This window comes from Nothobranchius furzeri, chromosome 1 (assembly GCF_043380555.1).
Source record: "Nothobranchius furzeri strain GRZ-AD chromosome 1, NfurGRZ-RIMD1, whole genome shotgun sequence".
Classification (NCBI taxonomy): domain Eukaryota; kingdom Metazoa; phylum Chordata; class Actinopteri; order Cyprinodontiformes; family Nothobranchiidae; genus Nothobranchius; species Nothobranchius furzeri.
The window spans coordinates 61266106-61293938 of record NC_091741.1 but is presented as its reverse complement, the minus strand read 5'-3'; the positions used below and the strand labels follow the sequence as shown (position 1 = coordinate 61293938).

The window sequence follows — 27833 nt, the reverse complement described above, 5'->3', positions numbered from 1 at the left end:
ATGGAGAGCACCTGCAGTGCTGCTGCTGAGAAGGATAAAATTATGAAATCCTGCAGCATTATCACTTGTACTGCTTCGTTTTCACACAGAACAAGACCCCCCCACACGCACGCGCGCGTGCGCACACACACACATGCGCGCACACTCACACACACGCGCTCGCACACACACAGCCTGAAGCGCAGAATATCAGCAGGGGGACAGATTGAGACAGGATGTTATGCGTCTGTGACAGTGTGTGTGTTCTGTCTCTGTGACCCGATTGATCATGCACCCTGGCTAGTTTGTCAAGGGAGAGCTCTGTTTGGCTGACTAGTTAGCGTGCGTGACTGTCACCCGGGAGTCTGAGGATCAAATCCTGATTGAACCATTTTTTCATATCCACCACAGATCTCTCCCAATAATTCACAACATTGACGGCTTCAGCAACGCTGTGCCACTTCGTGGATTTTCTCTTATTTGTTTAGCAAAAGCAGTTCCTTTCATTTCTCCACCTCACCTACAGGTACCTGAATTTCTGCTTCTGTGAAATTGCGCTTCCTTGATCTGCCTTGATCTACGGTCGCCATGTCATTGGCGGAGCGCTGCAACAGACAGCTTATGTATATGCATGAGATCCACAAGGCACTTTGCATTGACTATTTATGGCAGTAAGTGGGCGTGGTGAGGGTGGGATGTGACTAAAAAGCAGCTGAGAAACTCTCTAGATAGTTTCCGATTCATGAAGCGGAGATTGTGTGCAGCTGTGCGTACTCCATGTTTGATAGATCACAAACCTACTTGGCGTAAGTACATTTTTTTTGCTGAGCTTAAGTACGGTTTTAGTAAGGATTCTACACAATGTTTGATAAATGAGACCCCAGGTCATTAAGCCAATCAGTCAAAGTTTCCTATATAAGGAACCCAGCAGATTGCATTGAGTCATTGACTAGTGTCTTTACAACAATCCTCGTAAGCAAGCATTTAGCGACAGTAGAGAGGAAAACTCCCTTTTAACAGGAAGAAATCTCCAGAGGATCCTGGATCCATATAGAGCTCTGGGAGTTGATGTCACTTCTCCCGGCATGCAACAGTTCAAATCGAAACGGTGCCATCTTGGCAGGCAGAAGCCCGCAGCTGGTCTGTTATTGTTAGAAAACTCTATCAAACGGGAAATATGGTAGATTCCTGTTGTGCCCCAGGATGCAGAACAGACGCGGGCGGCATAAGGGATGAGTCTTCTACAGGATTCCCCAAGATCCGGAACACCGCAAACGTTGGATCATTGCAATAAAACGCGCTGATGACCGGGCTAAAATGAAACTGTGGGATCCCGAGAGAAAAGGATTTTGCTTATGCAGCGACCACTTCATATCAGGTACTTAAACCAACGTTTCCTCAACTGTGTATGGTATTTATTTTAAATGCTTTTATTACGATTCTTAGTGGGCTTCCTAAACTTATTTTGGCGTGGCCTTTTCTGTCTTATTATTCACAGCAACAAGTAAACATCACGTAAAATGTTGCCTCGTGATTTCTGCGTGCTGCCATTTACGCGTCTTTTGATCATGTCATGGTCTGCGTCCTGCGTCTCCCTCATGTGTCTCCTTGTGTTCTCAGCTCAACAGGTTGAGCGGGTTGTCCAGTAATCGGAAAGCTGCAGGTTCGATCCCGGCCCTGGACAGAGAAATCTGCTGTTGTGTCCTTGGGCAAGACACTTAACCCACCTTGCCTGCTGTTGGTGCTCGGCAGCCTCGCCTCTGTCATTGCACCCCAGGGCAGCTGTGGCCACATCGTAGCTCATCCCCACCAGCGTGTAAATGGATGAATGATACACTGTAGTGTAAAGCGCTTTGGAGTCCTTACTCTGAGAGGCGCTATACAAGTGCGGGTCATTTATCATTTATAATTCTGAGAATTCCATTCACGCATCCAAACTCATATTTCCAATTTAGCTTTCATCCAGCCACAGGTTTGCCTTTTAAAACAAGTTTAATCAAAGCTGTTAAAAATTGTCATTAAATTGTCATCCATAATATGTCATTTATAATTGTCGTTCATATCGTAAAGTTTAAAATTGTTAGTAATAAAATTCTTCATTTTTTTAAACTTGCCTCATTATTGAAATGAAACACAGAAAGGTATAATTATTTCTGGTTATTGAAAAGCAAAGATTCCTAGATTCTGATTCAAAAATAACTTTTGCTATTAAATTTAATTATCTTAAATTAAACTTTAATCTTTGGATTAAAAATAGACCAAACAGGTTGGTGCATGAACTTAGATCGATTATATAAGTATCTGGGAATTTATATATGATCTAAGCTTCATAGATTAATCTGCTTGGTCCTTCTCAGAATCTAAAACTGAATAGCAACAGTTTTGATTTTAGTATGTAGTTAATCCTACAAATACTACAAAGCTTCAATATGTTTATTTGAGATTATGGTTCATGGATGTTTTGTTTGTATGTGAACACTAAGAAAAAGATCCACGTGAGCATTCAGACACTTTCAGGAAAAACTGCACGTGCAGCACATATTTTCTCCCACAGAGGTCTCACTATGTGCACATTTTCCACTTAATGGTTCACAGACTTCATATCTGGGCGCAGCAGCAAGTCGTCTGTGCCCAATTTACTGAAGAGGAGACACATTTCAGAGTTTGTTAGATGACAGAACGGAAAAGTCTACATGAAGAAATCCACCTAAGATCTCCAAATTTCATCTTCTCTTCACAGAGTTCATAGCATGCTCTTGATGCCAGAGTCGTTACATAAACTTGGGGCTTGTCCGGAATGTTTGAACTATAGATGATAAACGACCTGCACTTGTACAGCGTTTTTCTAAATCAGATGACTTCAAAGTGCTTTACACAAAAGTGGATCATTCATCCATGCACATACAAATTCACACACTGATGAGCTACATCATGGCCACAGCTGCCCTGGAGCACACTGACAGAACCGAGACCATTGATCTCCAAGTAAAGTATTTAATTGCCAATATGCTGAGGATTCTTGTCGTCATTCATTCATGAGTTAATCCCCAAATATTTAGTTTGTATAGTCTGTAAGTAAATCCAAATGCGTTAGACCAGGGGTGCCCAATCCTGGTCCTGGAGGGCTGGTATCCTGCATGTGGCACCCCTGTGTTAGACTAAACCAACCAGGTTTCCAGGTTTCCCTGATGAGAGAAACCATCATTCCTCAACAGATAGAAGAGAAGCACATCAGGTCATTCTGATATTATATATCATTCAGACTCCCTTTTTGAAGTAAACACAGAGAAGACTTTAAAAAAAATATTGGTCAGTACTGTTCTTTAGCATGTACTACCAAAAAGTGGCAAGCTGCGTAGAATCCTAAATTTACGTTTTCAAGCTGCCCTCACTGGCATTTCACAAATAAAACTATGAAAGAAAAACATATCAATGATTCAACATCAGTTGACCTTTGTTATGGTGACAAATGTAGAGGCATCAGTGCAGTAAATAAAACTAATATGAATGTTTCGGAGGAAAGCCAGAAAACCGGTAACCTTGCTGGAGCTTTAAATTTTGTGGGTCTACATATATATACATACATGCATATGCCTGAAAAAGCACACACACACACACACACACACACACACACACACACACACACACACACACACACACACACACACACACAGCCTGAAGCGCAGAATACGGAATGCAGAATATCAGCAGGGGGACAGATTGAGACAGAATGTCATGCGTCTGTGACAGTGCGTGTCCTGTCACTGTGACCCGATTGATCATGCACCCTGGCAGGAAAGATCTCTGTTTGGCTGATTGTTAGAGCGTGTGACTTTCACCTGGGAGTCTGGAGATCAAATCCCGATTGGACCATTTTTTTTATATCCGCCACAGATCTCTCTGAAGAACTCACAACATTGACGGCGTCAGCAACACTGTGCCACTCCGTGGATTTTGTCTTATTTGTTTAGCAAAAGCACTTCCTTTCATTTCTCCACGTCACCCACAAGTACCTCAATTTCTGCTTCTGTGAAATTGTGCTTCCTTGATCTGCCTTGATCTACGGTCACCATGTCATTGGCATAGCTCTGCAACAGCCGGCTTATGTATATGCATGAGGTCCACAAGGCACTTTGCATTGACTATTTATGGCAGTAAGTGGGCGTGGTGAGGGCGGGATGTGACTAAAATGCAGCTGAGAAACATTCTCATTAGTCTCCGATTTATGAAGCGGAGATTGTGTGCAGCTGTGCGTACTCCATGTTTGATAGATCACAAACCTACTTGGCGTAAGTACTTTTTTTTGCTGAGCTTAAGTACGGTTTTAGTAAGGATTCTACGCAATGTTTGATAAATGAGACCCCTGGTGTTTTGGTCACATCACAATTTCCTCTTCATTTTATACCAACAACAAAAACACTATTGTGTTACTGTACTGATAGTGGTACTTTCACTACTTTATTTGACATATTGGCTTCTTTTTGGGGCTCCTTTAAAACCCCATTTTAGGGCAGTAAACCAAAAACTCAGGTTATCCTAAGTTCTTTCACTCCTCTCCTCCTTACTTTATTTTGTCCTCTGGGCCAATTGACATTCCAGCAGGTTTCCTCCCCTTCATGAGCCTCTTTTTCCCTCCTCCTACTCTCTCCCTGCCTCTCCCACCTTTCTCCCTTCCAATCTCTGTCTTCCCCCAGTTAGTCAGATAGGTGTGCTGATCAGTGCTGCAGAGGTTTTGTTTCTTTCTCTGTCAAAATGTCTTGGACTCGAGCACTCATCCTGTTCTTGCTCTCCACCCTCTTCATCCTCACCTGTAAGTACCTTACCAGAGTTATTTGGAATAAGAATGAGTGCTGGATGAGAAGGAGGAGTTGTTGCTTTCATTGAGAGATTATCCTTCAGCATTCAATAAAATGAATTGTAATCTGAAAATGAAATGCTACTTTATCTTTTAAAATAAATCTGAATAACATCAGAACACCGCATTATACGTTTGCTTTTTTAATGACGTGTTTAGCAAGTTATTAGGTACTTTTGATTTGGCTGCATGAGCCCAAGAAACCAGTTTCAATGAACGTAACAAATATCAGTATTTTTTTATTTTTACTGGTTCTGTTATTTTGTGTGTGGATGACCCATTAATATAGTAAACTAGGATAATTTTAAAAAGTGAGGTGTAGAACAAAGAAAAAATATCTCAATAAATGCATAAAATATGTGAATAAGTTAAGAAATTAAATGTATTTTTTTAAATATTGGATTATTTGTTTGAATAAAATTAAAAAGCTAAGCTACTCCTCTACATATATAAACAAAATAAAACAGAACAAAGCATAAAAGTTCAAGCTTAAACTGTGACGGAAACACCCCCTAAATTTGGTAGAAAAGGTAACAAGTACATGTAAGGGTATTGTAATGTTGCTGGTTTCTGTAAAAAATTTAATAAATTAAGAAAATCTCATGATCTGGTTTACACGTAGACTTGAGGGTCAGTGGCATCAACAAAAAGTGTCCAGGGGGGCAATGGCCTTCTTCATAAATGTGACCATCCCGGCCAAACAGTCAAAATCATTATATTTTTGTGAATAAAATTTAGGAGAACCAAATAGCATCCCTAACTCCAACATGGCAATATTTTTCAAATAAGATAATTGTGCCATAAGCCTAAAAAAACTCCATATATTGCTACTGGTTTTTGTTTTAAAACACTACATGACAGCTTTGAGTTAAAGGGGTCCCTAACACAGGATGGTTGTAGGTTCCAGGACGGTGAAAAGTGCAGCTGTGAGGGATGACTCCAAACCAGTTGATTCTAAAGGTGATGCCAATTTAAACCTTTTATGAACACAAATATTCCCTCATAAACCTCATTTTCAGATTTTAACATGTGACCTCTGACCCTAAGATGCTGCTCGCCAGGTGTTTATGCCCGCATCAGACGCCTCAAAATTCATCAAACGTCGCAGTCGCCGTTCAACAAGCTACTACGCTGAGCTCCAAGGTACGCTTTTTGATTATCTGTGCAGCTTTGTTAGCATCCAGTAAAAAACAAAGGAAATAACACAAAGCTAACTAACAGACAGCAAACAGGGTGAGTTTAGGACTTTTGGCTAACTTCTCCTAATGTTATTGGGACAGCATGTGGGGTTATGGGTTTTTGTGGTTGGACTGGGATCTAAAAACTGGGTCTGTTTATTTCAACCAGCTGGTGTACATTTTTACGTATAACGGCAACTCTTAAATGTAAGTAAGTCACACACACTCTAAAGCTGGATGCTGCAGGAGTCACAGGGCACTATGGTGCAGGCTCTCATTCACCTCATTTTTCCTGAACCTGAGTCAAACGCAACACAGGTTCATCCTAAAAGCAGCTCAGTATACTCCTGTGAGCTTTTTCAGGACAACCATGCAGATGTATTATTATCAAATAGAAATACACTTTTATTACTTCATATTGGAAGGTGTTAATCTACCAAAACTGATGTGCTGAGAACTTTATTTTTCATCCTTTTACTAACTGAAATATCAGTAGGTGTAAAACTCATCAGAGCAGCAGGAGTGGATATTATCAATACAAACTAGGCTTACTATTTCTTAAAGAGATAGTTCAGAACTTTAGAATTATATAGGGAGCCGTAGGCTAAGTCTCCACCCGGTCGGCTCATGGGTCCCGGAAGAACGAAAAAAAAAAATGAATGCAAGTCAACGGGGGTAAAAAGTTATTTTCTAATCTGCTTTGCCTTATGCCCTGGATCACACATATGTTGTACTGCAATTTAAATGAAAGTGATGATGGGTGTTTCGACCACGCCAGTCATGTACTTTGAGATTTATCAGCTTGTAAAAGTTCGTAATTGGCATGACTACACACCAGAAATCGGCACGTCGCACATGTGACGTTACCACATACCAGATTTATGGTTGTTCTTACCTCATGTGGGAAGTTTGCTGAACTTACAGCCCTTTTGCCTCCGTTTTCTCCGTGTCTGGGTCGATGACGTCACTTTCGTGCAGCGCCTTTGTAGTCCTGAACTTATTTTCACACAAAACCTAAAATAACTTTTCCCCCCTTTTGAGAATAAGCGCGCGTTCTCGGTATCAAAATGTGTCTTCAAAATTCACGGACATCATATGTGAAATCCACGGCACATAAGTGGAATTAAAAAGTAGCGTTTTTAGCCCCATTGACTTGCATTCATTTTTTCGTTCTTCCGGGGACCCATGGTTGGCCCAAGTGGATGGTAGATGGGCGTGACTTAGGCTCCCTATTTCTTAATTTGAATTTCATTGTTATATTTACATAATTAAAAAGCAGATTATTCTATAGTTTTGTTATTATTTTTACATAACACATTCAAACACCTTGTAAAAGGCCATTTAGGTTCTGGCTCATCTGTTTGATGAAAACTTATCTTTTTTTTTTCAAACAGGTTTTTTTTCCAAACCTTTATAAAACTGTCTACAACAAATAAGATAGTAATAGTTCATAACCTTTCCATAGAACCATAATCCAAAAGATATAAACTATTGTTTAAAACAAACAAACAAATGAGGCCTAAAACTTAACGGTGTTGGTGTAAAATGAACATTTGCATAACCCTATAGGATTAAACTAAATCTATGTAGTTTACTCTTCCTAGTAAAAAAAAATAAAACAAGGATGGGGAAAATGGATTAAATCACATTAAGATCAGTTTAAGATCAGGAATCTGTAGTTATTTATGCAAGAATTGAAGTGCCAGCAGCAGGTCTATATTAATATTAGCCAATGTTACCAGTACATTTAACAATTTGGTTTAGCATTTTAATATTTTCTAATTTGCACTAAAAAGAGCAAAATCACCTTTTCTCCAACCAGAGACATACTTTGTTAGTGTATTCTCTCACACGTAGTTTGGAGCACATGACTTCCCACTGATAAAAACAATCTCTTTGCTTCTGATGCTGTTCTAAACTCTGACCTATGGAAGAAAGATGGAAAACAGGTGAGCAATTAAAAAGTGTTTTAAAACGGGCTAATATGTGAACTCAGTAACATTTGTGCTGAAACTGAAAAACAAACTGCGGCAAACATATTAGCCAACAGATGTTCTTGCTGGCAAAGCCCATAGTCAGAATTTCCACGGTACAACCCCTCTAGCAGAAACATTCTTCAGATATAAAGTTAATAAGCTTTCCTTGCATTCAATGGCATCCTGTTTTCTGTGTTGGAATCACACGGAGTTCTTCAATAAATCAATAAGCAGGAACTTTACTCTGAACCACATCAGCTGATCATTAGCCATCCACATGCTCCTAACACTGCATGAAGGCATAAAACTATTTGCAGCAGTAAATATATTCCAGAGCATGAGCTTAAGTTGCTAAAGTTAATGAGATTTTGACCCTGGAGGGGTGCCTATACTTAAGCAGTGTTTTTGAGTTTGTATTAAAAAACTTTCATCAGGAAAAAGAAACCCATATGCAGGCAACTGTTAGCCATTTAGCAAATTTATGAGATAAGGCTATCTTGATGGTGATTAGTGGCATGTTCCAAACAGTCTTACCGAAATCTTTTGCCTCTTCAGAGATAGTTTGGTAAAGGGATCCCTGTTTGTGAGGTCAAACCTTAAACTTGTTGCAGTTAAAGGGGCAATATGTAAGAATTTAATGTCAAATTAATCACAAAACAGTCTGATGTCTCCATCATGTTGGAAAGAAGGTTACATTGAAACAGATTTCCTTCTCAGCTGACTGGAGTGTTGTCAGTTTTTCTTCTTTTAATAAGCCAAAAAGGGAGGATGTTTCTCAATGTCAAGGAATCAACACATTAATGCCTTGGTCTCACCCCGGTTGCCTAGGAGATGTTGCCTAGGAGATACGTAATCAGGAACTGCCAAGACGTGTTCCAATGTTCAAGTTCTACCAAGACGTCTCATCTCCATTTGTTAGCCGTTTAGCTAGCTGAAGAAAGGTTACACGGGAGGTGTCTAGCCCAGCCTTGGTAAAAAATTTCTCAGAATACAGCGGTAATTTCAAAAGGATGGCAGATCAGGAGCCAGCAACTACTTCGAGGGCAAATTTCCAGTTTAAATGTAAGTCAATTAATTGGAGCCATCAGGCTTTCACCTAAAATGTTTTTAGATCCAAAGCAGTTATCTATGGGTTGTTAGTTGCTCAGTAGTTGTAGCTTCAACAGCTAGCAGATAGTTACTCGCTTACAAGGCTGCCAATAACTCTTACGCATTGAGCGTGAGACACACACATTTGACCCACTTCACTCTCTCTCACACCACACATCCAACATCTCTTGCTGACCAATCAATTCCCACTGCCCGCTGTGACGTTTGACAAAAGGGTGATAAACAGTCAGCGCATTCCCCCACCCCCCCACTCTCACGCATCGAAATGTTCAAAAGTTGGCAGCCCTGTCCTTACATATAACCAATATATACTAAAAAGTAAAAAGCTTGTTATACATTTATATTGAAACTCATACATATAAAATATAACTTTACCTCAAGTGTCACATGACAGGTAGTAACTCTCGTACTCGCTGAAGTAAGTCAGTTTCTTTTAACCGTTTTCTTTGACCAAGGAAAAACAGTGGCCTCGTCAGCAAAGTGCCTGGTGATGTCATGCAAGGCCAGACGCCTTGACATTGAGAAACACCTCTGGTCTTTGTAATCTGTCCTGCCTCTGTACTTCCAAGGGGTTCCAGAGCCAATCATATTTAAGCCCACAAGGTTGCCATGTCTGGACTGGCAAAATACTGAAACTGCCAGCAAAGATCAGCAGTGTTGTGGACAGAATTGAAGTCAGTAAAAGGAGCAGCTCAGAAACAGATACAAGCACAAGAAAGTGAAATCATTTTTGTTTGCTCTAATATCAGGAAAAGAAGGCTAGAGGCTGTTAAATGTCCAAATCAGCCACATATGATGATGTATATGGTCAACACTATATAAATAGGCTAGATTTAAGGCTGGAAATATACTTGCCTTTTAACCTTGCAGTGGTGCGGGCAGCAGGCAGGAGACTGTGTCTTTGTTCCCATACTTGCTGCTGTACTGCATGGAGGATTCTGCTATAGGGGCACAGTAAATTACATAGATCGGATAGAGTCCCGGGTTTGTAGAGTACAGTCAAGGTACAACCAAAACAAACATGGCATCAATAAAAGACATCAGTAACTGGCTAACTTTTGAGATCACGACAGAAAAAAGGACCACAGCGGTATCTGTTACGATAGGCCATTGTATTAGAAAGTAGCAAAAATAGGCAAGAATTCCTTTTCCAAGTTTTATTCAAACCTACATCCAATGTAGCAGTATCAGGTATCCATCTCAACTCCCACAAGACTTTTTCCCTGTCCTACCTACTTCTCTTGTTCTATGCTGCCCCCTAGTGGCAACAACAGTATCATTGATAGCACGAAAGACCTCTGAAGAGACTGAGTGAGTGTATCTTGCTCGCTTCAACTCCAGCTACCGGTTACTCGTATATTGCAGCATGCAAACCCGTCACACTAATTTCAGTTTCACACTAGTTTCAAATGAATGAAAATTATGTGAGGCAGCCATTTTAAACAAGCGTACACGTCGGCACACAGCAAGTATGACTGGAGCTAGGAAAAGGGACCACATTTCTCCAGTGCTGGCCTCCCTTCACTGGTTACCATTCTCATACCGGGCATACCGGTAGTATAAAATTCAGCTTTTTGTGTTTAAGGTTTTCCAAGGCAGTGCCCCCACCTACTAGCAGAGCTCTTAATAAAGCATGTTCCCTCAAGGTCACTACGGTTGACTGACCAGAAATTGCTTATCGTCCCTCGCACCCGATTTAAGACTCGTGGTGGTCGGACTTTTCAAGTCCTTGCACCCTCTCTCTGGAACCAGCTCCCATGCACTCATCAATCAGTCCCCATCACTAGCAGTCTTTAGGAGCAGGTTGAAGACTCTTTGATAGGATGGCTTTCTCCTAATGCTTTTGGTTTCTGGTTTTTATTCTTTGTTTTGATTTATTTTAACTACTTAAGTTTAATTTTCTTTTATCTAAATTTTTATCTCATTTGCATTTTATTGTTCTCAGTAATGTCTATGTTCTTAATTTTGTTTTTAGTGTTTTTATGACTTGCTACCACTTTTTAGAAGAAGAAGAAAATATAATTTCTATTTTTATCTTTGTAACTGTTTCTGTTCAGCGCCTTGGGTCCCCTTTGAGGGAAGTGAAAAGCGCTATATAAATAAAGCATGATGATGATGATGATGAGTATTTCCAACCTAATAAGATGCATGATGGACCCCATGAGGTATTCACCCTCCTTCCTTCAGACAGGAGACTGAGCAGCATCAAAGTCTTGACAATAGGACTGAGGAACAGCTTTTTCTCTGAGGCTGTGAGGTTGATGAACTCAAATAGTTGGGCTATATTATTGATTAGCTAATAATATTTTTATGGTAGGTGTTTATGAATAACTGGTTTCACTTATTTTAAGCAGGTCTGAGCAACGTTTTCTGTTCTTCCTCAACAGCTGAGCAGAGAGTGAAAAGAGCAGACAGCCTACGAAGGAGAGAGCTTAATGAAGAACGAAGGAACAAGTATGAGAACTACCTCGAGGAGGATCGTGATGGTGAGACCTTTAGATCAAATGCACAATCATATTCTTGCATGAGTCTAATTCAGCTAACTGGGCATGTCATGAAGAGCAAAGTACAATTTCCAGTCCAATGTGAGACGTCCCCCCCAGCAAAGCTTCACCAAAAACCTAAAATTAACTGGAATTTCAAATGAGCACACATCAGGACAAAGATCTGGAACAGATGAACCGTTGGACCGCAGGAGGGAGCCTGACTCCACGCCATTTCAAACTGTTTATTTGTGGTCCACCAAAAGTGGACAGTCTTCCCCGCTGTGGTCAGGAAACTGTGATAGTCGCTTTTCCAGTTTCTAAACTAAGAACTACTGACCGCAAAGATGTGATCCGGCTCTATTTAAAAGACACAAGAAGGTTGAATGGAGATTTTAGAAGAAAACAGGATCATTTATGTTAGACAGTGGTCACATTTTTTAGGTTTCTTCTGTCAGAAAATGTCATCAACAACCAATGAAAAATGGGTTTACTAGAAATGTTAAAATTTATTTAAACTATTGGTATTTTTGTTGTTATTATATAAAAACATCCTGTACAAATGTATCTGGACTCTATATTTGTAGCATTTACCCATAATATCCAACTTAATCATTAATGAAACATAAGTAGCATATTTTAGAGCAGTACATGTGAAATGCTAGATGCAACAAAGTGACTAAAGAATGTAGGCTAAGTAGCCACAGCTTGCACTCTTTTGTCAAATGTAAAGAAAAACTAAACTAGAGTGAAAAGTGAAGAAACCAAATATTATTTCCAAGATCAGTTGAAGCACTTCAGGCAAACCCTCAAATGGACAGCTTCCAATTAGGGCCACATCTATAACGTCTAACACCAGATAAAGACTCATGAGGAAAGATCCATTTGAAAAGATTTTGGTGTTTGAAGCTGAAGAAACTGTCGAAATGCATAGGCTCACACAAAAAACAGATATCTTCAAGAATCTGTTTCATGAGGAAATGACAAAAAAAAGCTAAATATTTCTTTAATCGTCATAAAAAAAGGGGGAATCTCACAATGACACAACCAGTTTAACCCTCTCAGGCTCAAAATAAGTTTTGATAAAAGGACGAACAACTAAGTACTTCAGGGGTACTTCTGAGTAAAAAAATGCTCATGAAATACGTATGTAGAGTAACCAGGTAGGTAGGTTTTAACGTTGCAAATCTGCAACGCCTGCCTCCAGAGGGTTAAAGCTAAACGGAACATGTTGATGCTGGTGGTGGTCAGAGGGACTGATGGCGCCAGCGTTTGGCAGGCCTCGCTTCTGTCAGTGTGACCCAGGGCAGCTGTGGCTACATTGTAGCTCACAATCACCAGCGTGTCAATGGATGGATGGTTGTAAAGTGCCTTGGGGGGGGGGGGGGAACAATGAGGTGCTATACAAATACAAGCCATTTACCATGTTGATAAAAATGGAAACTCCAGCGAGTTTCCCCATCATTTTTGGCCCAATCCATGTGAGGATTTTCTCCAATGATTTTAGAGTTGAATTCACAATTATAATCTGATAAAATAATTTTATTCTTATTCAATCCCTAGAGCTAATATTTATTCTAGCATTATTTTTCGTTTTAATGAATGCAATATTTTTTTTACATCCACAGAAGTCAATGAGAGGTCGAGGGAGACGGGTGAGCAGTGGCGAGAGTACCACTACGACGGGCTCTATCCTCGATTTTACTGGTTTCACTGAGATCCACCAAGAGCCGGACTAAAGCACTTCTCATTATACCACAAAACTAACTTTACCTATTAAACAGTTTGAGAGCAAGTGCTCAATTTATCCATGTATTTGTACCAACAAGGTATCTCCTAGCTACGTTATATAAACATTTTTACTGAGTAACGTGGCACACTGCAGAGTATTGTGCAGTTCTAGATAGTAGGCTTAATGTTTTGCATGATTATCTGTACATTGAAGTGAATTCATGTCATGATTTTTGCACTGTATTAGCAGAAACAGAACATTTGCCTACACAGGGTTGTGCTGGTTTAGTTTTTGCAGATCTGTTTAAATGAAGAAAAAATAAAGATCAGTTTCCATTCCTTTAACTGGCTTTGCAATGTCTGGCATTTGAATTATTTAAAGCAGAAGAGGCGGTGTGAAATGAAAGGCGCAGACAGAAAAGCTGCTGAAGTCATCAGCCTGCAAAGAATCCACAATCCAGAGTGGAAATATTACACATCAGCTGGCTGAAGCGGACAGAGAGAGGAGCCAAGAGGAACAAAAAGGTAGAAATGGGATAAAGGGTAAAACAAATACAGCCCGAATGATCCCAAACATTTCCGTTTCTCCTTCAGGGCGTAACTTTATGAAAAGGATTGTTAATTCATTAGTGAAAACAGGTTATTAGTAAATTATAAAACAAATCTTAAAAGAGTAAAGTGACCAGTTGGGGTCGAGGGGGTCCTTAACCCCCAGAGACCCAAATTTAGAAAACAACTGCAAAATCTTTTTTTAACCTTTCACATGTTGTTCTAGGAGGCCAGATAAACGGGCCTATTTACACATTTTAACAGCCAATAGTGTTGCAGAACTGAACAATAGGACCTATTAGCAATGTAAATGTGGTTTTAAAAAGAAAAAAAAATGGAGGTTTATTTTTGTAGACTTAAATATGATGTTGTAATATTACAACCGTGGGTCTCTGGGGGTTAAAGAAATGGGGCAGATGGTTTTCTTTTCAGATTAACCGACTCCTAAACTTTTGTAACATAAAAAAGTAAAAACTGAATGAAGCAAAGTACAAATGTGAGCCACATGGTGATACACTGGTATCACCGCTGCCTTCCAGCTAAAGGGTTGCCAGTTTGAATCCCAGCTGCAGACTTTATGTGCGTTTTCCCAATGTATGCTGGGAGTTTTGTCTCGCATACCAAAAACATGCATGTAGGGTTCACTGCACTGGCTTATTGAACACTGCAAGTCTCTGTGTAAGAGCCTCTGCTAAGAAGAAACACTTTTATATAGCGCTCAAGATAAAAACCACAAGACAAAAAACAAAATGACTAAAACTATATAAAAATTATTTTGTTGTAATAAAAAACAATAAAATGTACAATTTCACGCCTAATTTATTTGAATCAGATGAGTTAGAACTTTAAAGGCCCACACTTCCATGAAAAGAAAGCAAAACACCCACTAAGGTGTAGAGCACTAAGCCCTGTGGGTCAAATCCTGAAAATAAAACCATCGCTTGACCTATCTGTCAGCAACCACCTGATGTGAATGAACAGCACATCTGAGTTTAACTTAATACTCACGAACCTGACTGTTTGACTTTGTTAATTTAATCAGCTGTGGTGGCCATCTTGAAATTGAGTTGTTTGTAAATTATGAGTTTTGTTAAAACTGACTTCATGGTTAATGAGAATTTTGCTACCCCCCACCCACCCACACACACACACACACACACACACACACACACTCTCTCTCTCTCTTTCTCTTACTTGGCCTTTCTACAAGAACAGTACACTCCACTAAGACTCACTTCATCACTGATCCTCTGGAACGTGCTCAATCATTTCTAAGTCACCATTTAGCACCACTTGAGTTCAGCACAGAGAACAGTTTAATTCAGTCTCTCTCCAGTAAATCCAGTACATATTGGGTTAGAATGAATGTTTAAAAACTTGATTAGTAGAAACATTAAGACTTCGATCATTACAAACAAATGTCTCTAATCTGCATTTGCTCCTCCAGAAATCACTTCATGCTGCTGAGGAACTTTGCATGTTCTTCTCCTCGAGGCTGAAGAAGTTCTCCTCCAATTTTAGGCCCTATTTTCTCCTGTAAGAAAATGTTTTAACAAACACAATCTGATTAATTTGACCTCAGAAGATCCAGTAGATATTTAAACAACCTCTAGATATTTTGGGTCTTACCTTCAGCATCCCGTCACGCTCCCATTTAAACAGACCACAGTTACTAAAACAAAACAACAGTTTTCAGCGTCTCAAAGAACAAAGGAGTGACTGGAAGCGTGGCATGAAGAAGGCAACAGTGAGAAGTTTCCAGTTTACCTGCAGTGTTTGTGGGGCAGCCTGTCTAGAGCGATGGCCCTCTGTCCACAGGGACATTTGAAGAAGCGTTTTAAAGCATCGTGCCAGCGCAGGGCGTGGTTCTCGTTTACACAACGGTCTGCTGGCTTGAAGTAGGTGTAGTTACACTAGAGGAACCAGAAATGTGAGACGTTAAGGTTTCCAGCTTCTGACAGGACCACCTTAAAACAAACGACGCTGCACCTTTGTACAGGTGACCGCTCGACACTTCATCTCTCTGATTCCTCTCATCTTCTCCTCCATTTGCTCTTTCTTCACCAGGACATCAAAGTAGCGCTCCTGCAGCTGGTACTCCGCCTGTAAGAGATTCACATCAACGTGTTTCAAACATGCAGCTTCATGAAGAAAATGAAATGCCGATCTTTTATCTGCGGCGCATTTAGAGTCCGGCATCGTACCGCCTGCAGCACAGTCTGGTGTCGAGACTTAGCATTGAGGATCTTCTGGAACTCTTCTGACTGGATGTACTCGAGCTGCTCGCGTTTCTTTTTCTGGGCTGGCTCCTCCTCATCATTACAAGATGATTCGCCTGAGTCAACAAAACAGACCGTAACAGATTTAAATCCATGTGGGCCGGTGTGAATACACTGATTCATGCGGTTTGTTAGCCGGACCAGCCAGCCCCATGCTTCCTTATGGGAAGTTCTCTGTAGGACCAGTCTTTACCCACCAGTGGGTGAGGTCAGATTCTTCTCCACTCTAGCGCTAATTTCACTGCTGTTGCTCCTCTTCCTCTTCACAGCGTTAGGGTCTTCTTTGTCCAGCCCCATTCCTTTGGCCTTCAGCTTCTTCAGCGCGGCCATCTTGGCGGCTGACAGGCTGAGACTGCTGGAAGGCGGAGCTGGAGGAGGGCTGTTGTCAAAGAAGAGGATGTCATCTCCCTGGGCGAAACCTCGGCCCAGGGTTGGGGTGTGAGGAGCTGCGGGGCTCCGAGTCACCTTAGGGACCTCAGAAGCAGCTTTTGGGGACATTAAGCCACCTTGTGTGGACCTGACGCCTCCAGAGATTTGCTGCCTCCTTTCGTCTGCTCTCTGCTGTCGGGTGGCGAGGAGCTCACGCTGCCTCTGTTTCTGTTGCTTCAAGAGATCGGAGGCCGAGATGGACTGAAGTGGAGCTCCAGCTGGGTCTTTGGGAACTAACAGAAGGTCGATAAAGATTATTTAGTCAGAGTACTGGATACAAGAAATACCTTTTTAAAAATGTGTTCTTTAATACACAAACATAAACACCGAACTGCATGCAGGTCCTGTACCTGAGGGGCTGCTCTGAGACAGGTGCTTCTTCAGCTGCAGAGCTCCTGGTGTTGGCGCAGACATCAAGGTCTTAAAATCGTCAGAGCAACCGGAAACCTCGCCCGACTGAATGGCTGAGCAGAGAAACTTAAACATCAGAATGTCCTTCATTCATAGCAGAAACAAACTTTATGACAACTGAATAAATCTTATTAGTAAATAAGACAAGTTTATGAACATGTTTATATGAAATTAGAGCGTTCAGTCCTCACCGAGCCTCTTGGCCTGACTGATGAGCTGAGCCGAACCTCTAATGAACAGGCTATCCAGAGTTTTCTGGGCAGGTTTTTTCACTTTGGACGTCGTTCTGCAGCAAGCACGTTTGTTAAAACAAGTTCAAATGAGGACGATGAGTTAAACTGACATTTACTCACAGAGAAGCGGCGCAGGCGGCGGAGGACACGCCGCCGTAGTAAAAACCATCCTGACACAGGCGCTCTTTGAGCCCCCCCCTCCCCTTCACCCTGTTGGGGGGTTTTCCAGAGTATGACGACTGCAGCTCTGCTCTCTTGGAGCTCATCTTCTTATACTGGGCTCTGACATGATACTGGCAGTACTGGCATTCGTACTGCAGAAACGTCCAAATGGAAAAAAAACATGTGATGAAAGAATAAAGAAAGAAGTGTAGCAGAGCCTGGAGGAGAGCAGGGACCCACCATGTTAACAATCTGAGAGCACGGCTCTCCATTCTTCTTCACAGCCTTACAGGTCCCAAAGTCCTGAGCTTCACCCATAACCAGCACCTTCTGGGAGTGGTCCACCGTCAAACTCACCTGTGAGGAAACACAAGCTGTTGTTTTAGGGAGGGAGAATCAACTTGCAGCATTCACAAGACTTTCGACCTTCATCCCTGCTTTGCCAAAGGTTGAATCTGGTTAAAGAGTTGTTTAAGAGCTCGAGTCGCTGTTTTAAGACTGATAGTGATAATTTTAGACTGATTGTCTAACAGCAAAGTAGAGATGACTGAATTGTTTGTTAAACTAAAGACATCAACAAGCCACTGCTGCACCATTATCCTACAGACAACAGCCCAGTGTCTAAACCTTAAAGGTTGTGTTTTACTCTTCATTTATCCAGCTTACAATAAGTAAAGATCCATCTTTTTACGGTTTCCTGCTCTGATAGAAAACCACAGGCCCACCCCAGTGCATGCTGCAGTGAATTTCCCTAAAGAAGTGGCTGTACAGCTCTTCCTGGCTGACTTATGAAGCCAAACAAAAACAAACAAAAATGTAATAATTACATAATAAACTACAAAATGCAAATAAAGGTGTTCTTGTTCTCCAGCCTGGATCCTCAAATCAGACTATGGTTCGGCTGGATGTCTGATTGCAACTTAAGTGATGAAAACAACTATTTATTAAATATTTACTAAACTACACCTCCTACAGCTCCTAAAAGGTGAGAGGACACACTCACCCCGTCGTATCCATCTCTTTGCTTCATGGAGTTGGGGTTTAGGAGTCCTATGACCGTGCCTAGCTCCATCTTCCAGTGCTCCTTGTGAACGTCACCAAACAGGAACAGAGACACAAAGACCTCCAGGTTGTGGAGGTCGCTGAGTTTCCATATGCTGAAGGTTTTGCCCTGCAAAGATGTTAGCGGAGTCAAACAGGAACAGAAGCCCTCAGTGCAGAACGCATGAAGCATCTCTGGAAAATTTTGACTCACATATTTCCTGTTAGTGAAAATGACTTTTTATTAAGAAGGGTGTGAACAGGGCTGTGGTTCTAAAGGTTATTACCAGTGTTTCCTCCATCCCCCCAAACAGGACCACATAGTCCCTACTGCTCAGGTCTAGTCCTGGTCCCATTAAACGGGTCTTGTCCTGGTCCTATAGAACGGGTCTAGTCCTGGTCCTATAGAACGGGTCTAGTCCTGGTCCTATAGAACGGGTCTTGTCCTGGTCCTATAGAACGGGTCTTGTCCTGGTCCTATAGAACGGGTCTAGTCCTGGTCCTATAGATCAGGTCTAGTCCTGGTCCTATAGAACTGGTCTTGTCCTGGTCCTATAGAACGGGTCTTGTCCTGGTCCTATAGAACGGGTCTTGTCCTGGTCCTATAGAACGGGTCTAGTCCTGGTCCTATAGATCAGGTCTAGTCATGGTCCTATAGATCAGGTCTAGTCATGGTCCTATAGAATGGGTCTTGTCCTGGTTCTATAGAACGGGTCTAGTCCTGGTCCTATAGAACGGGTCTTGTCCTGGTCCTATAGAACGGGTCTAGTCCTGGTCCTATAGAACGGGTCTAGTCCTGGTCCTATAGATCAGGTCTAGTCCTGGTCCTATAGAACGGGTCTTGTCCTGGTCCTATAGAACGGGTCTAGTCCTGGTCCTATAGAACGGGTCTAGTCCTGGTCCTATAGATCAGGTCTAGTCATGGTCCTATAGAACGGGTCTTGTCCTGGTCCTATAGAACGGGTCTTGTCCTGGTCCTATAGAACGGGTCTTGTCCTGGTCCTAGAGAACGGGTCTTGTCCTGGTCCTATAGAACGGGTCTTGTCCTGGTCCTATAGATCAGGTCTAGTCATGGTCCTATAGATCAGGTCTAGTCATGGTCCTATAGATCAGGTCTAGTCATGGTCCTATAGAACGGGTCTTGTCCTGGTCCTATAGAACGGGTCTTGTCCTGGTCCTATAGAACAGGTCTTGTCCTGGTCCTATAGAACGGGTCTTGTCCTGGTCCTATAGATCAGGTCTAGTCATGGTCCTATAGATCAGGTCTAGTCATGGTCCTATAGATCAGGTCTAGTCATGGTCCTATAGATCAGGTCTAGTCATGGTCCTATAGATTAGGTCTAGTCATGGTCCTATAGATTAGGTCTAGTCATGGTCCTATAGATCAGGTCTAGTCATGGTCCTATAGATTAGGTCTAGTCATGGTCCTATAGAACGGGTCTTGTCCTGGTCCTATAGAACGGGTCTTGTCCTGGTCCTATAGAACGGGTCTAGTCCTGGTCCTATAGAACGGGTCTAGTCATGGTCCTGGTTTGAATGTATATTTATGTTCTTAAACATCAGCCTAGTTAAACTTTGTGCTGAATAACTGATCAGGTTTCGAAATGTTTGGTATTAATGATCCAGATTAGCATTTAAATAATGTGGAAAACTCTAGATATCAGTTATGAAAATCGGCAGCTCATCCAGTCCATTGGCTGACTCTACTATAGATTAATCCTGCATGGGGCTGCATGGTGGCGCAGTTGTTAGCTCTGTTGCCTCGCAGCACAAAGGTTGCAGGTTCGAAACTCGGCTGTGGCCTTTCTGCGTGGAGTTGCGTGTTCTCCCCATGCATGCATGGGTTTCCTCCGGGTACTCCGGTTTCCCCCACAGATCACAACATGCCCTATAGGTTATAAATTGTAAGTCGCTTTGGATAAAAGCGTCTGCTAAATGAATAAACATAAACAAAATCTCCTCCACCAGTTTTTCACTGACAAAAACATTTCTTTAAGATTTTTCTCTCCATTAAAAAAGCCCATGCATTTTCCTGATGGTCTATATTTATCACACTGTGGTCTTTTCTATGGAGCGACCCTAATTCAGGGTCATCTGTACAGCCCGCTCTGTAAAACAGAACTTTGCCAGACATCTGATCACCCACTTACACTGCTGTTGCTCTGAGGCGTGGCTTTGTTGACCAGAACTGCAAACGTCACCCAGTCGCTATCCTCCAGCTTCTCCCTTTTTAAGCACTCTGGCACCTGCGAAAGGCGAATCAGGCGGCGGTCAGCCATCTTGCGGTCCATCTCACTCGAGGAAACACGTGGCCTTCTGAAAACCAACAAGAAACCCACAGATGTTGTATGAATCACTAACAGAACAAAGGTTCCTCTTACGTTAGTGCTCTGACCTGATCCGTAGGCCTGAGTACTTCTCAATATTTAAATCTTTGGGTAGAGGAAGAGGAGCAGCAGGTTTAGAAGGTCCTGCTGATGCAGTTGGTGCATGTGTGCTGTGGGAAGAAGGAGGAGAGAGGAGACGCTCCAGGGCCTGGCTGCTGCTTTCTAATGCCTGGAAGGAGCTGCCAAGCTTTACCTCCACCAGTGGTTTTCTGTCCTCTAAAAACATTGAAGAAAAAGCTTTTGTAGATGAAACCTGCAGCATTGACTGACAGATCAGCTGGTGAGACCTGAATAATCTGAAGGTGAATGGCTAAACGATGGAAGGGTAGAAGTACCAGGTGAGGATGCTTTGAGTTTGTGAGCCACTCGAGGTTTTCGTTTAAACAAATCTCCGTTGTTGAGCTGAGATAAAAAATCTGTGGATTCTTGGAGATTTGAGCTTCCTGCTCTGACTGGAGTGGATGAAGATGTTGATGCTGGTAAAAAAAATATGGTGAAACAGAACCAGAAAAATAAGGATTTTGGTGAATTTAGGAATTTATGATTAAAAAAAAAAGCTTAACTTGAAAAATATGCATGATTGTTGAGCAGCAAAATGTTTACCTGACTGCATCAGTGTTGGAATTGCTTTGGCTCTGACCCGTCTGGGTTCTGGTTGCTGGGTCAGGGATGGCTTTAGGACCTCTGATTTAGGACTTGCTGCTGTAGTGGTTTTAGCGGCTGGAACTTTGTGGCTTGCCTCCAGTTGCTGCTGAAGTTTCTGCATCTGCTTCTGCATTTTCCTCAACTCCTCTGAACGAGATGAAACGATACAGAAACAAAACCACAAAAACTTAGAAAAATTCCACTGTGGATGAACCAAATGCAGATTTAAGTAGTAGCAACTTCAGATCAAACCTTGTAAATCCTCTTTGGACTGGTTCGGGTTCTCATTGGCACCTCCTTTTCCTTTTATGTTTTTCTCCTCCTTTTCAATGTCTTCAACATCTCCAAACAGCTCCAACACTACATCCTCTTTGGCCACCGCTTCTTCTTCACTACCCTCCTTGTATTCTTCCTCCTCATCACCGTCCGCACCAAACAGGCAATCCCAGTCGTCCACCTGTTCCTGGCCATGTTGAGCTTCACCAACATCATCGCCCTCATCCAATAGGGCCGTCAGAATGTCAAGATCATCCTCACCTGAGTAGGAAAACTTATAAAGTGACCATTTGCTCTGAAACCCAACAGTCCTGTGCTTTAAATTCACTACTTACAGTCCATTTCAGTGCTGATTTAAGACGAGCCAAGCAAATAACCCTGAAAGATAATTTTTACTGTATTTTAATGAAATGAAGGGACGAATATAAACAACACAACTAATCATTCTCAGTATTTTGAACAAAAAAAAAGATATTTTTACCAAAAGTGTGTTTAAAAGATTTAACAAGAATTTATTACAAAATCTTTGCAAAGGTGAGAGCAGAGAAATGATGACAGATATCTCTAAAGCTTTCTTCTGTCTGATACAAACAAACACCACAAATTGCAGTTTGAGCTCTTCTCCTGTTCTAAACTAATATTTAGAAGACAAAATGTGTCATTGTTTTTACACCTTCTGCTGTTAGCTGGACTTCAGAGACTTCATTGGTCTGCAGCACCACTGGCACAATTAATAACCCACTTTTACAGGGGTTATTGTAATATTCACTCAACTATTCTGTCGCTTTCATTTGAGAACGTAATTTGATTTAACTCATAAATTTTCGTTTTGTGTGCTGTCATTATTATTATCTTATTATTAACTCCCTAAACCACCGTAAAATCAGAACTTATGCCGGTCTGTGGTTTTAGGCAGACTAGATGGGATGAAACTGAGAAATGAAGATTCACGTCAGTCATTAAACTGGTTTGAAAAACTTTATTTGTGGTGTTTGTTTTTACTCACTTCCTCGAGGTCTTTATTTGAGTGCATTCTTAACCCGGTGAAGGGCTGAACAGAGAAAGACTGGATGCTACTAGTTAAATATGACGTGCTGTCATTGTGTTTAAAATGTCAATTTCTTATGCGAGAAATAAAACCGATAAACATAACCAAAGTAACTCGCCTTACAGACAGATAAAATGACGACTTACCCCTACAGAAGCTCAGCTTTCTGCCTTCTAGCTAGTCCGCAGCTAATATTAAAGGGCTTGCGTAACTTTCTATATAAGTCTTATATTTTGCTAATGAACATTTTATTCAAACCACCGAGTTTTATTTAATACGACAACTAGTTATGCTGTAAAGTGTCCTTTTACACTAAAAGACTAATCCAAAGTGGCGCTAAACGAAGGACCATGTTGTGTCTAAGTGGTCATAGGTGCCCAAATATTTGCCTGGTTAAAAAAACTTAAGTCAAACGCAATAAATCATTGAAGATTTGGAAAACCTTCAGAAATTTGTTTTTACCCGTTCGTAAACTTAACGTTTGTTTCATTTAATATAGTAAAAAATCGATAAATTACTTTTACTGGGATAAGAAAACGTAAGGACTGATCAGGTTTTTTCACGTCGTTAGGTGCTTCATTTGTTTTACTGCGCAGCTGCACCATCAAGTGGACAATAGATGTAAAACAGACATTGTGGGCAACAGACAACTGTTGAGCGAAGCTTTAAATTGAATAAATAAAAGAATGATGAACGGCATATCTCGTCAGAGTACCATATCAAAGAAATATATCATATTTATAACAGCTTGTCTTCAATATTTTTTAAATGAAGAACTTACTTTTATTCCCAAGTAGCTCATTATTTGTCAAGAGTTGTGTTTGGAAGTCTCGGCATAAATTTCTGTCAACACTAAGCCGAAGAGAAGGTGGTCTTTAGCTCAGTGATGGCTTCTAATCTTCACACGAAGATCTCCTTGATAATTTAGCACCAGAATATAAACAGTAAAGAAAAGTTATAAACCGTGTTGTTGGGTTTGTCTGAATGAGAGTACTAGCTGATACCAAAATATGAAACAAGGGGACCTACAGAAAAACACTGGAGATCAAGCTCCAGCAAGAAAAATAAATTATGTAGTTGGGGATGAAGAACATCACTGGCTTTAAGCAGAGAACGGGAGACAGCTGGAGGTCTAGACAAAGTCAATGAACATGTTGTTCAAACAATTCAGTTCAGCATCCGCCCAACCTGTCCCCAGCCCACCTTCTGCTGACCCACAGCTTCTCTCTCACACCTCATTCATGTATTCCTTGTCTGAATCATGGATCCTGCAGCTGCAAATTCATCCTTGTCATAAATTACATCAGTAGATGCTGTTGCTCCCCTAACCTCGCCCCTCCCACCTGTCTGGCTCCAGTAGTCATATGAAGATGCCACAGGAGAGATAAAACCTAGCTCCAGGTCCAGATGTCATCCCCAGAGTCCTTCAGGCCTGTGCAGAGCAGCTATGTGGAATTCTGCAGCCTCTCTTCAGCCTTAGCCTGACCTAGGAGAAATGATGTGGATGACAACCACCTTACTTGTCCTTTGCATCACATTGCAAAAGTAGTCAAGAGACTGCTATTGGCCCGCCCCAAATGCAGGTTAGAACTTCTACACATGTAGACCTATGAAACAAGCATTAGTCCAGGTCCTTTGGTGTCATCTGGGTCATCAGCCATATCACAGTGGAGTGCATTTTAGTATTTTTACTAGAAAATACATGTATGCAAGAATGGCTTAGGTTTCAAGGCTCCTTTAGTCGTGGTTTGTTCTCGGTCAGCATTACGTGGATCACAAAAAGTCATCAAAGAGCTGAAGTTTCAACTCAGTGGTCAAAACCATCTCCTGTCTTTCAACAAAGGTAACCTCTGATTATAGTCATCCACTCCCCTCTAGTACAGTTGGTTTGTGACGCAGATGAATCAGAAAAACATCCTGTCACACCTTCTTAGACTTTATTGGCCTAATTGTAACAGTAAAATACATAAATGAAAACTAAAAACTAGGACATGATGTGGATAAAAGTCAGGTTTAGGTTTTTATTACCATGTGATGGTCAGGTGGATCTGTAATCTAAAACAAAGCAGCAGTAGTCATGTGAGCAGCAGCAGAGTTAATCTTTAATCTGCTGCTCCCAGATCAGTTCACAAACATTCACTGTTTTTAATAATAGTTGAGCTCATGTAAAAATTATATAAATATTTTTTGGTCCATTTTACAAATAAATCTGATTTGGTTTTCTCTGTGAATTATAATTAGCCTTTGTTTAAAAACAACTTTTTGGGGTCCTATTATCTGACTGAAAATCTAAAATTTGACAGTTCACATCACAAAATAATTTTTTTTAGTCCTTTAGATTGGAGTGTCATATAAACGTTTAAAATAGTTGTTAAAAATGCAATAAATAAATAAATAAATAAATGTATACATAATTTTTGTCTTACCTGGTTTTATAGTTTCCTGAACCAGTGGGTTGCCAGTTCAATTCCAGACTCTGCCTGTCTCTGTGCTTGAGTCCTTGGGCAATATACTTCTCCCACCTTGCCTGCTGGTGGTGGTCAAAGGGACCAGTAGTGCCTGTGTATGGCAGCTTCAGTGTGCCCCAGGGCCGCTGTGGCTGGTGTAGCTCATCACCATTGTGTGAATGGACCAACGACTGACTGTAGTGTAAAGTGCTTTGAAGTCTTGGACTTGATAAGCCATTTATCATTTCTCTACAATAAGTAAGATTGGATTTATTTACCGTTTTAAACATTCAGATAGAAAACACTTAAAATGCCTGATAAAGGCACAATGAAGCAGAAAACTCAAGTCTTAAATCACCCAAATCCAGCCATTATTGGCTGGTGCATCAGAATTTTTATGGTACCTTTAAAAGATGATTTCCAGTTCAAAGTCAATTTTGTAAACATGAATTTCTAAATTTAAACAAAATGTAAGTTTTGAACATCAACAGGAAATAAACAGAACATATGTAATATACAAATATTTGGTGTTGTTTTATGTAAATGTTGGACTTTTATTATGTCTCACTCACTTTTTGTATATCAAATTAATCATAATGACTTTCATAGCTTTGTATCTCCACAACTTTGAAAATCATACCATGTAACAACTTTTTCTTTTATTTGAAAGCTGTTATCAAATCTGCAAACAAGCTAAGCTTTGAACGCTAACACAGTTACAGAACACTTCACCCCTCCTGTAGCTCCCATTCGAACAAAGATGATCACTGATGGTTAAAGATGGTTTCCTTTTAATTAGAACCTTTTCATGCTACCTCAATAACCAATGTAAAATCAGGTATCTTCCTGCTGGAACCGAAAACCCACATTGCCAGAGGAAACAAGAGAGCGCTAAGCACCAGTTGCCATTTTCACATGGAATTGCAGAAATATGGCGGTTCAGCAAGACCGACAACCAGATGGTCAAATGGCTGTTTTCAGGTCTGAGCTGTGTTATTAGCCGAGGTTTTAGACAAATGTGAGATAACCACTTTATTAATTTTTTCTAAAATCTCCACAGAACGTTGAGAGCAACAGCGCCCCCAAGGGGTGGCCATGGCCACCTCTAGAAAATTGCTGCCCCCCCCAGGAAAAGCCAGTGTTGACAAATCATATATTGATCTTGTTTATTCAAGACATAATTGTAAAACAAAAGAAATTTACAATTAATGAGTAAAGAAATAATCAGAATTTAAAAACTACATGCGTTTCTGCTGCTCACCATTCCAATTTTTTTTTTTAAATTATTTTATGTTTTTTTGTGTGTGAACGTAGCAACACAGGTGAATAAACCTAAAAAATGTTTTAATTACATTTGGGATAACATTTTAAATAACTGAAATGTATTTTTCTAAAATGTTTGTGTTTGTAAAATTTAAGTGAAATGTTTTGGATACGTACTGCTATTTTAATAAAAATGAATAAAGGTGCAATGCAGTACATTGCTGCAGGCTAAATTCTCCCAGAGTTACCACAAGGATCAATTTGGTGAGCAACCCCAAAAATGTCTTTGGTCCCATCTGGCCACCCCTATCAAAATTTTCTGGAGGCGCCCCTGGTTAAGAGGCATGAAACACGTTTGCAGCTGATTGGCAGTGGCAGAAATTGGCTTCCATACAATCCTTCTAGAATTTAACTGGAACCTTTTGTAGAACTTTACAGAAAACCTTTAAGAAAACTGGTTAAGAAAAGTTTTTGTCTTTGTAGACAATTATTTTAATTTGAATAATACTTAATTTTTATTGGTCATTTTACAAACTTTATTTTGTTTGTTTTATAGTGTAACTACCTCTCTGCATGCAAAAATCGTGCAACATAAAAAATTTCCTAAATTAGATTTTGTTAATGCGAAAAACGGGTGTGTGAAAACGACGTAATAGCGACTCGGGCCGTTCATTCTTATCAGACCTGTGTCTCTATGAGGACTTTTACCCCGACTGTGAGTAGTGAGCACACACACGCAGATAGACACACACGCTCTCCTAACACTGAAGCAACATGTTCTCCTCAAAGTCTTCCCAAAACCCGCCGTCCTCCGGTACCGGAGAGCAGTTCTGCATGGCTGATTGTAGCTCTAAACCGGAATGCACCTGCGACTTTTTCTGCGGAAAAACACCCTGTGCGTCAGAACTGAAGGTAGGCCTGCGACATCCGTGATGATACGAGGTTTATTATCAAAGCTGTGATTGAAACACCGCAGTACCGAAGGAAAAGGTGCAGTAATAAGAAACTGTTTAGCTTCCAGCACATATACTGCCTTATTTTTGACTTTTCACACGGCCATCATCGATAATAGCCTAATTCAGAGTTTTGCAGCTTCCATTTTAGTTTTCTTTACTTATCCTTAACTGAAATTCAGGGATGTAGATTTCATAACTCAAGCGATAAGCCAGAATTGTGTTCACGTGTAATTCTAAAGAGCCAGTTGGATGTATGACATTTTTGTACCTTCTCTCAGAAATGTATTTTATTTGGTTGAATTTTAAAAAACATCTGATTGAAATGGGATTTGAGCTCCAACAAGGTTTGTAAGAGTTACTTGCCCAGCATGTAACTGGAGATTTATGCACTTACA

At 40.8% G+C, this 27833-nt stretch overlaps 3 protein-coding genes across 5 annotated transcripts in view; 2 read left to right on the top strand and 1 right to left on the bottom strand.

Moving 5' to 3' along the window:
- Window positions 1-4634: 4634 nt before the first annotated feature.
- Window positions 4635-13657, top strand: ucmaa (upper zone of growth plate and cartilage matrix associated a). The gene is made up of 5 exons (XM_015953884.3): window positions 4635-4789; window positions 5735-5794; window positions 5882-5977; window positions 11486-11584; window positions 13210-13657. The coding sequence occupies exons 1-5, from the start codon at window positions 4732-4734 to the stop codon at window positions 13296-13298; spliced, it is 402 nt and encodes a 133-aa protein (XP_015809370.1). The 5' UTR covers window positions 4635-4731; the 3' UTR covers window positions 13299-13657.
- Window positions 13658-15154: 1497 nt separating this feature from the next.
- On the bottom strand, window positions 15155-23058 carry mcm10 (minichromosome maintenance 10 replication initiation factor). Its single transcript, XM_015953900.3, has 18 exons — window positions 22919-23058; window positions 22060-22102; window positions 21701-21985; window positions 21407-21595; window positions 21139-21279; window positions 20812-21019; window positions 20567-20732; window positions 18379-18546; window positions 17616-17732; window positions 17334-17527; window positions 17172-17266; window positions 16920-17033; window positions 16338-16802; window positions 16066-16196; window positions 15851-15964; window positions 15629-15774; window positions 15491-15533; window positions 15155-15395 (listed from the first exon to the last, which is right to left on the bottom strand). Exons 2-18 carry the CDS (start codon window positions 22064-22066, stop codon window positions 15312-15314), a joined length of 2667 nt encoding a protein of 888 aa, XP_015809386.3. The 5' UTR covers window positions 22067-22102; window positions 22919-23058; the 3' UTR covers window positions 15155-15311.
- A 4114-nt stretch (window positions 23059-27172) lies between these two features.
- The window catches only part of atp7b (ATPase copper transporting beta), a 272095-nt gene continuing 271434 nt past the window's right edge, over window positions 27173-27833 (top strand). For all 3 annotated transcript variants that reach the window (XM_054739484.2, XM_054739483.2, XM_054739481.2), the window contains exon 1: window positions 27173-27394. In XM_054739484.2, the coding sequence (XP_054595459.2) occupies window positions 27257-27394 (138 nt within the window). In that variant the 5' untranslated portion in view covers window positions 27173-27256. The remainder of the gene's footprint in view (window positions 27395-27833) is intronic.

Excerpts from the sequence above, each read along its gene's own strand:
- ucmaa (XM_015953884.3), top strand. The coding sequence starts at position 4,732 with ATGTCTTGGACTCGAGCACTCATCCTGTTCTTGCTCTCCACCCTCTTC. Across the intron at positions 5,795-5,881 it reads CAAACCAGTTGATTCTAAAG|ATGCTGCTCGCCAGGTGTTT; the intron begins GTGATGCCAATT and ends TCTGACCCTAAG. Across the intron at positions 5,978-11,485 it reads CTACTACGCTGAGCTCCAAG|CTGAGCAGAGAGTGAAAAGA; the intron begins GTACGCTTTTTG and ends CTTCCTCAACAG.
- mcm10 (XM_015953900.3), bottom strand. Across the intron at positions 17,733-18,378 it reads AAAGAGATGGATACGACGGG|GTGAGTTTGACGGTGGACCA; the intron begins GTGAGTGTGTCC and ends GTTTCCTCACAG. Across the intron at positions 17,034-17,171 it reads CAGTCAGGCCAAGAGGCTCG|CCATTCAGTCGGGCGAGGTT; the intron begins GTGAGGACTGAA and ends TTCTCTGCTCAG.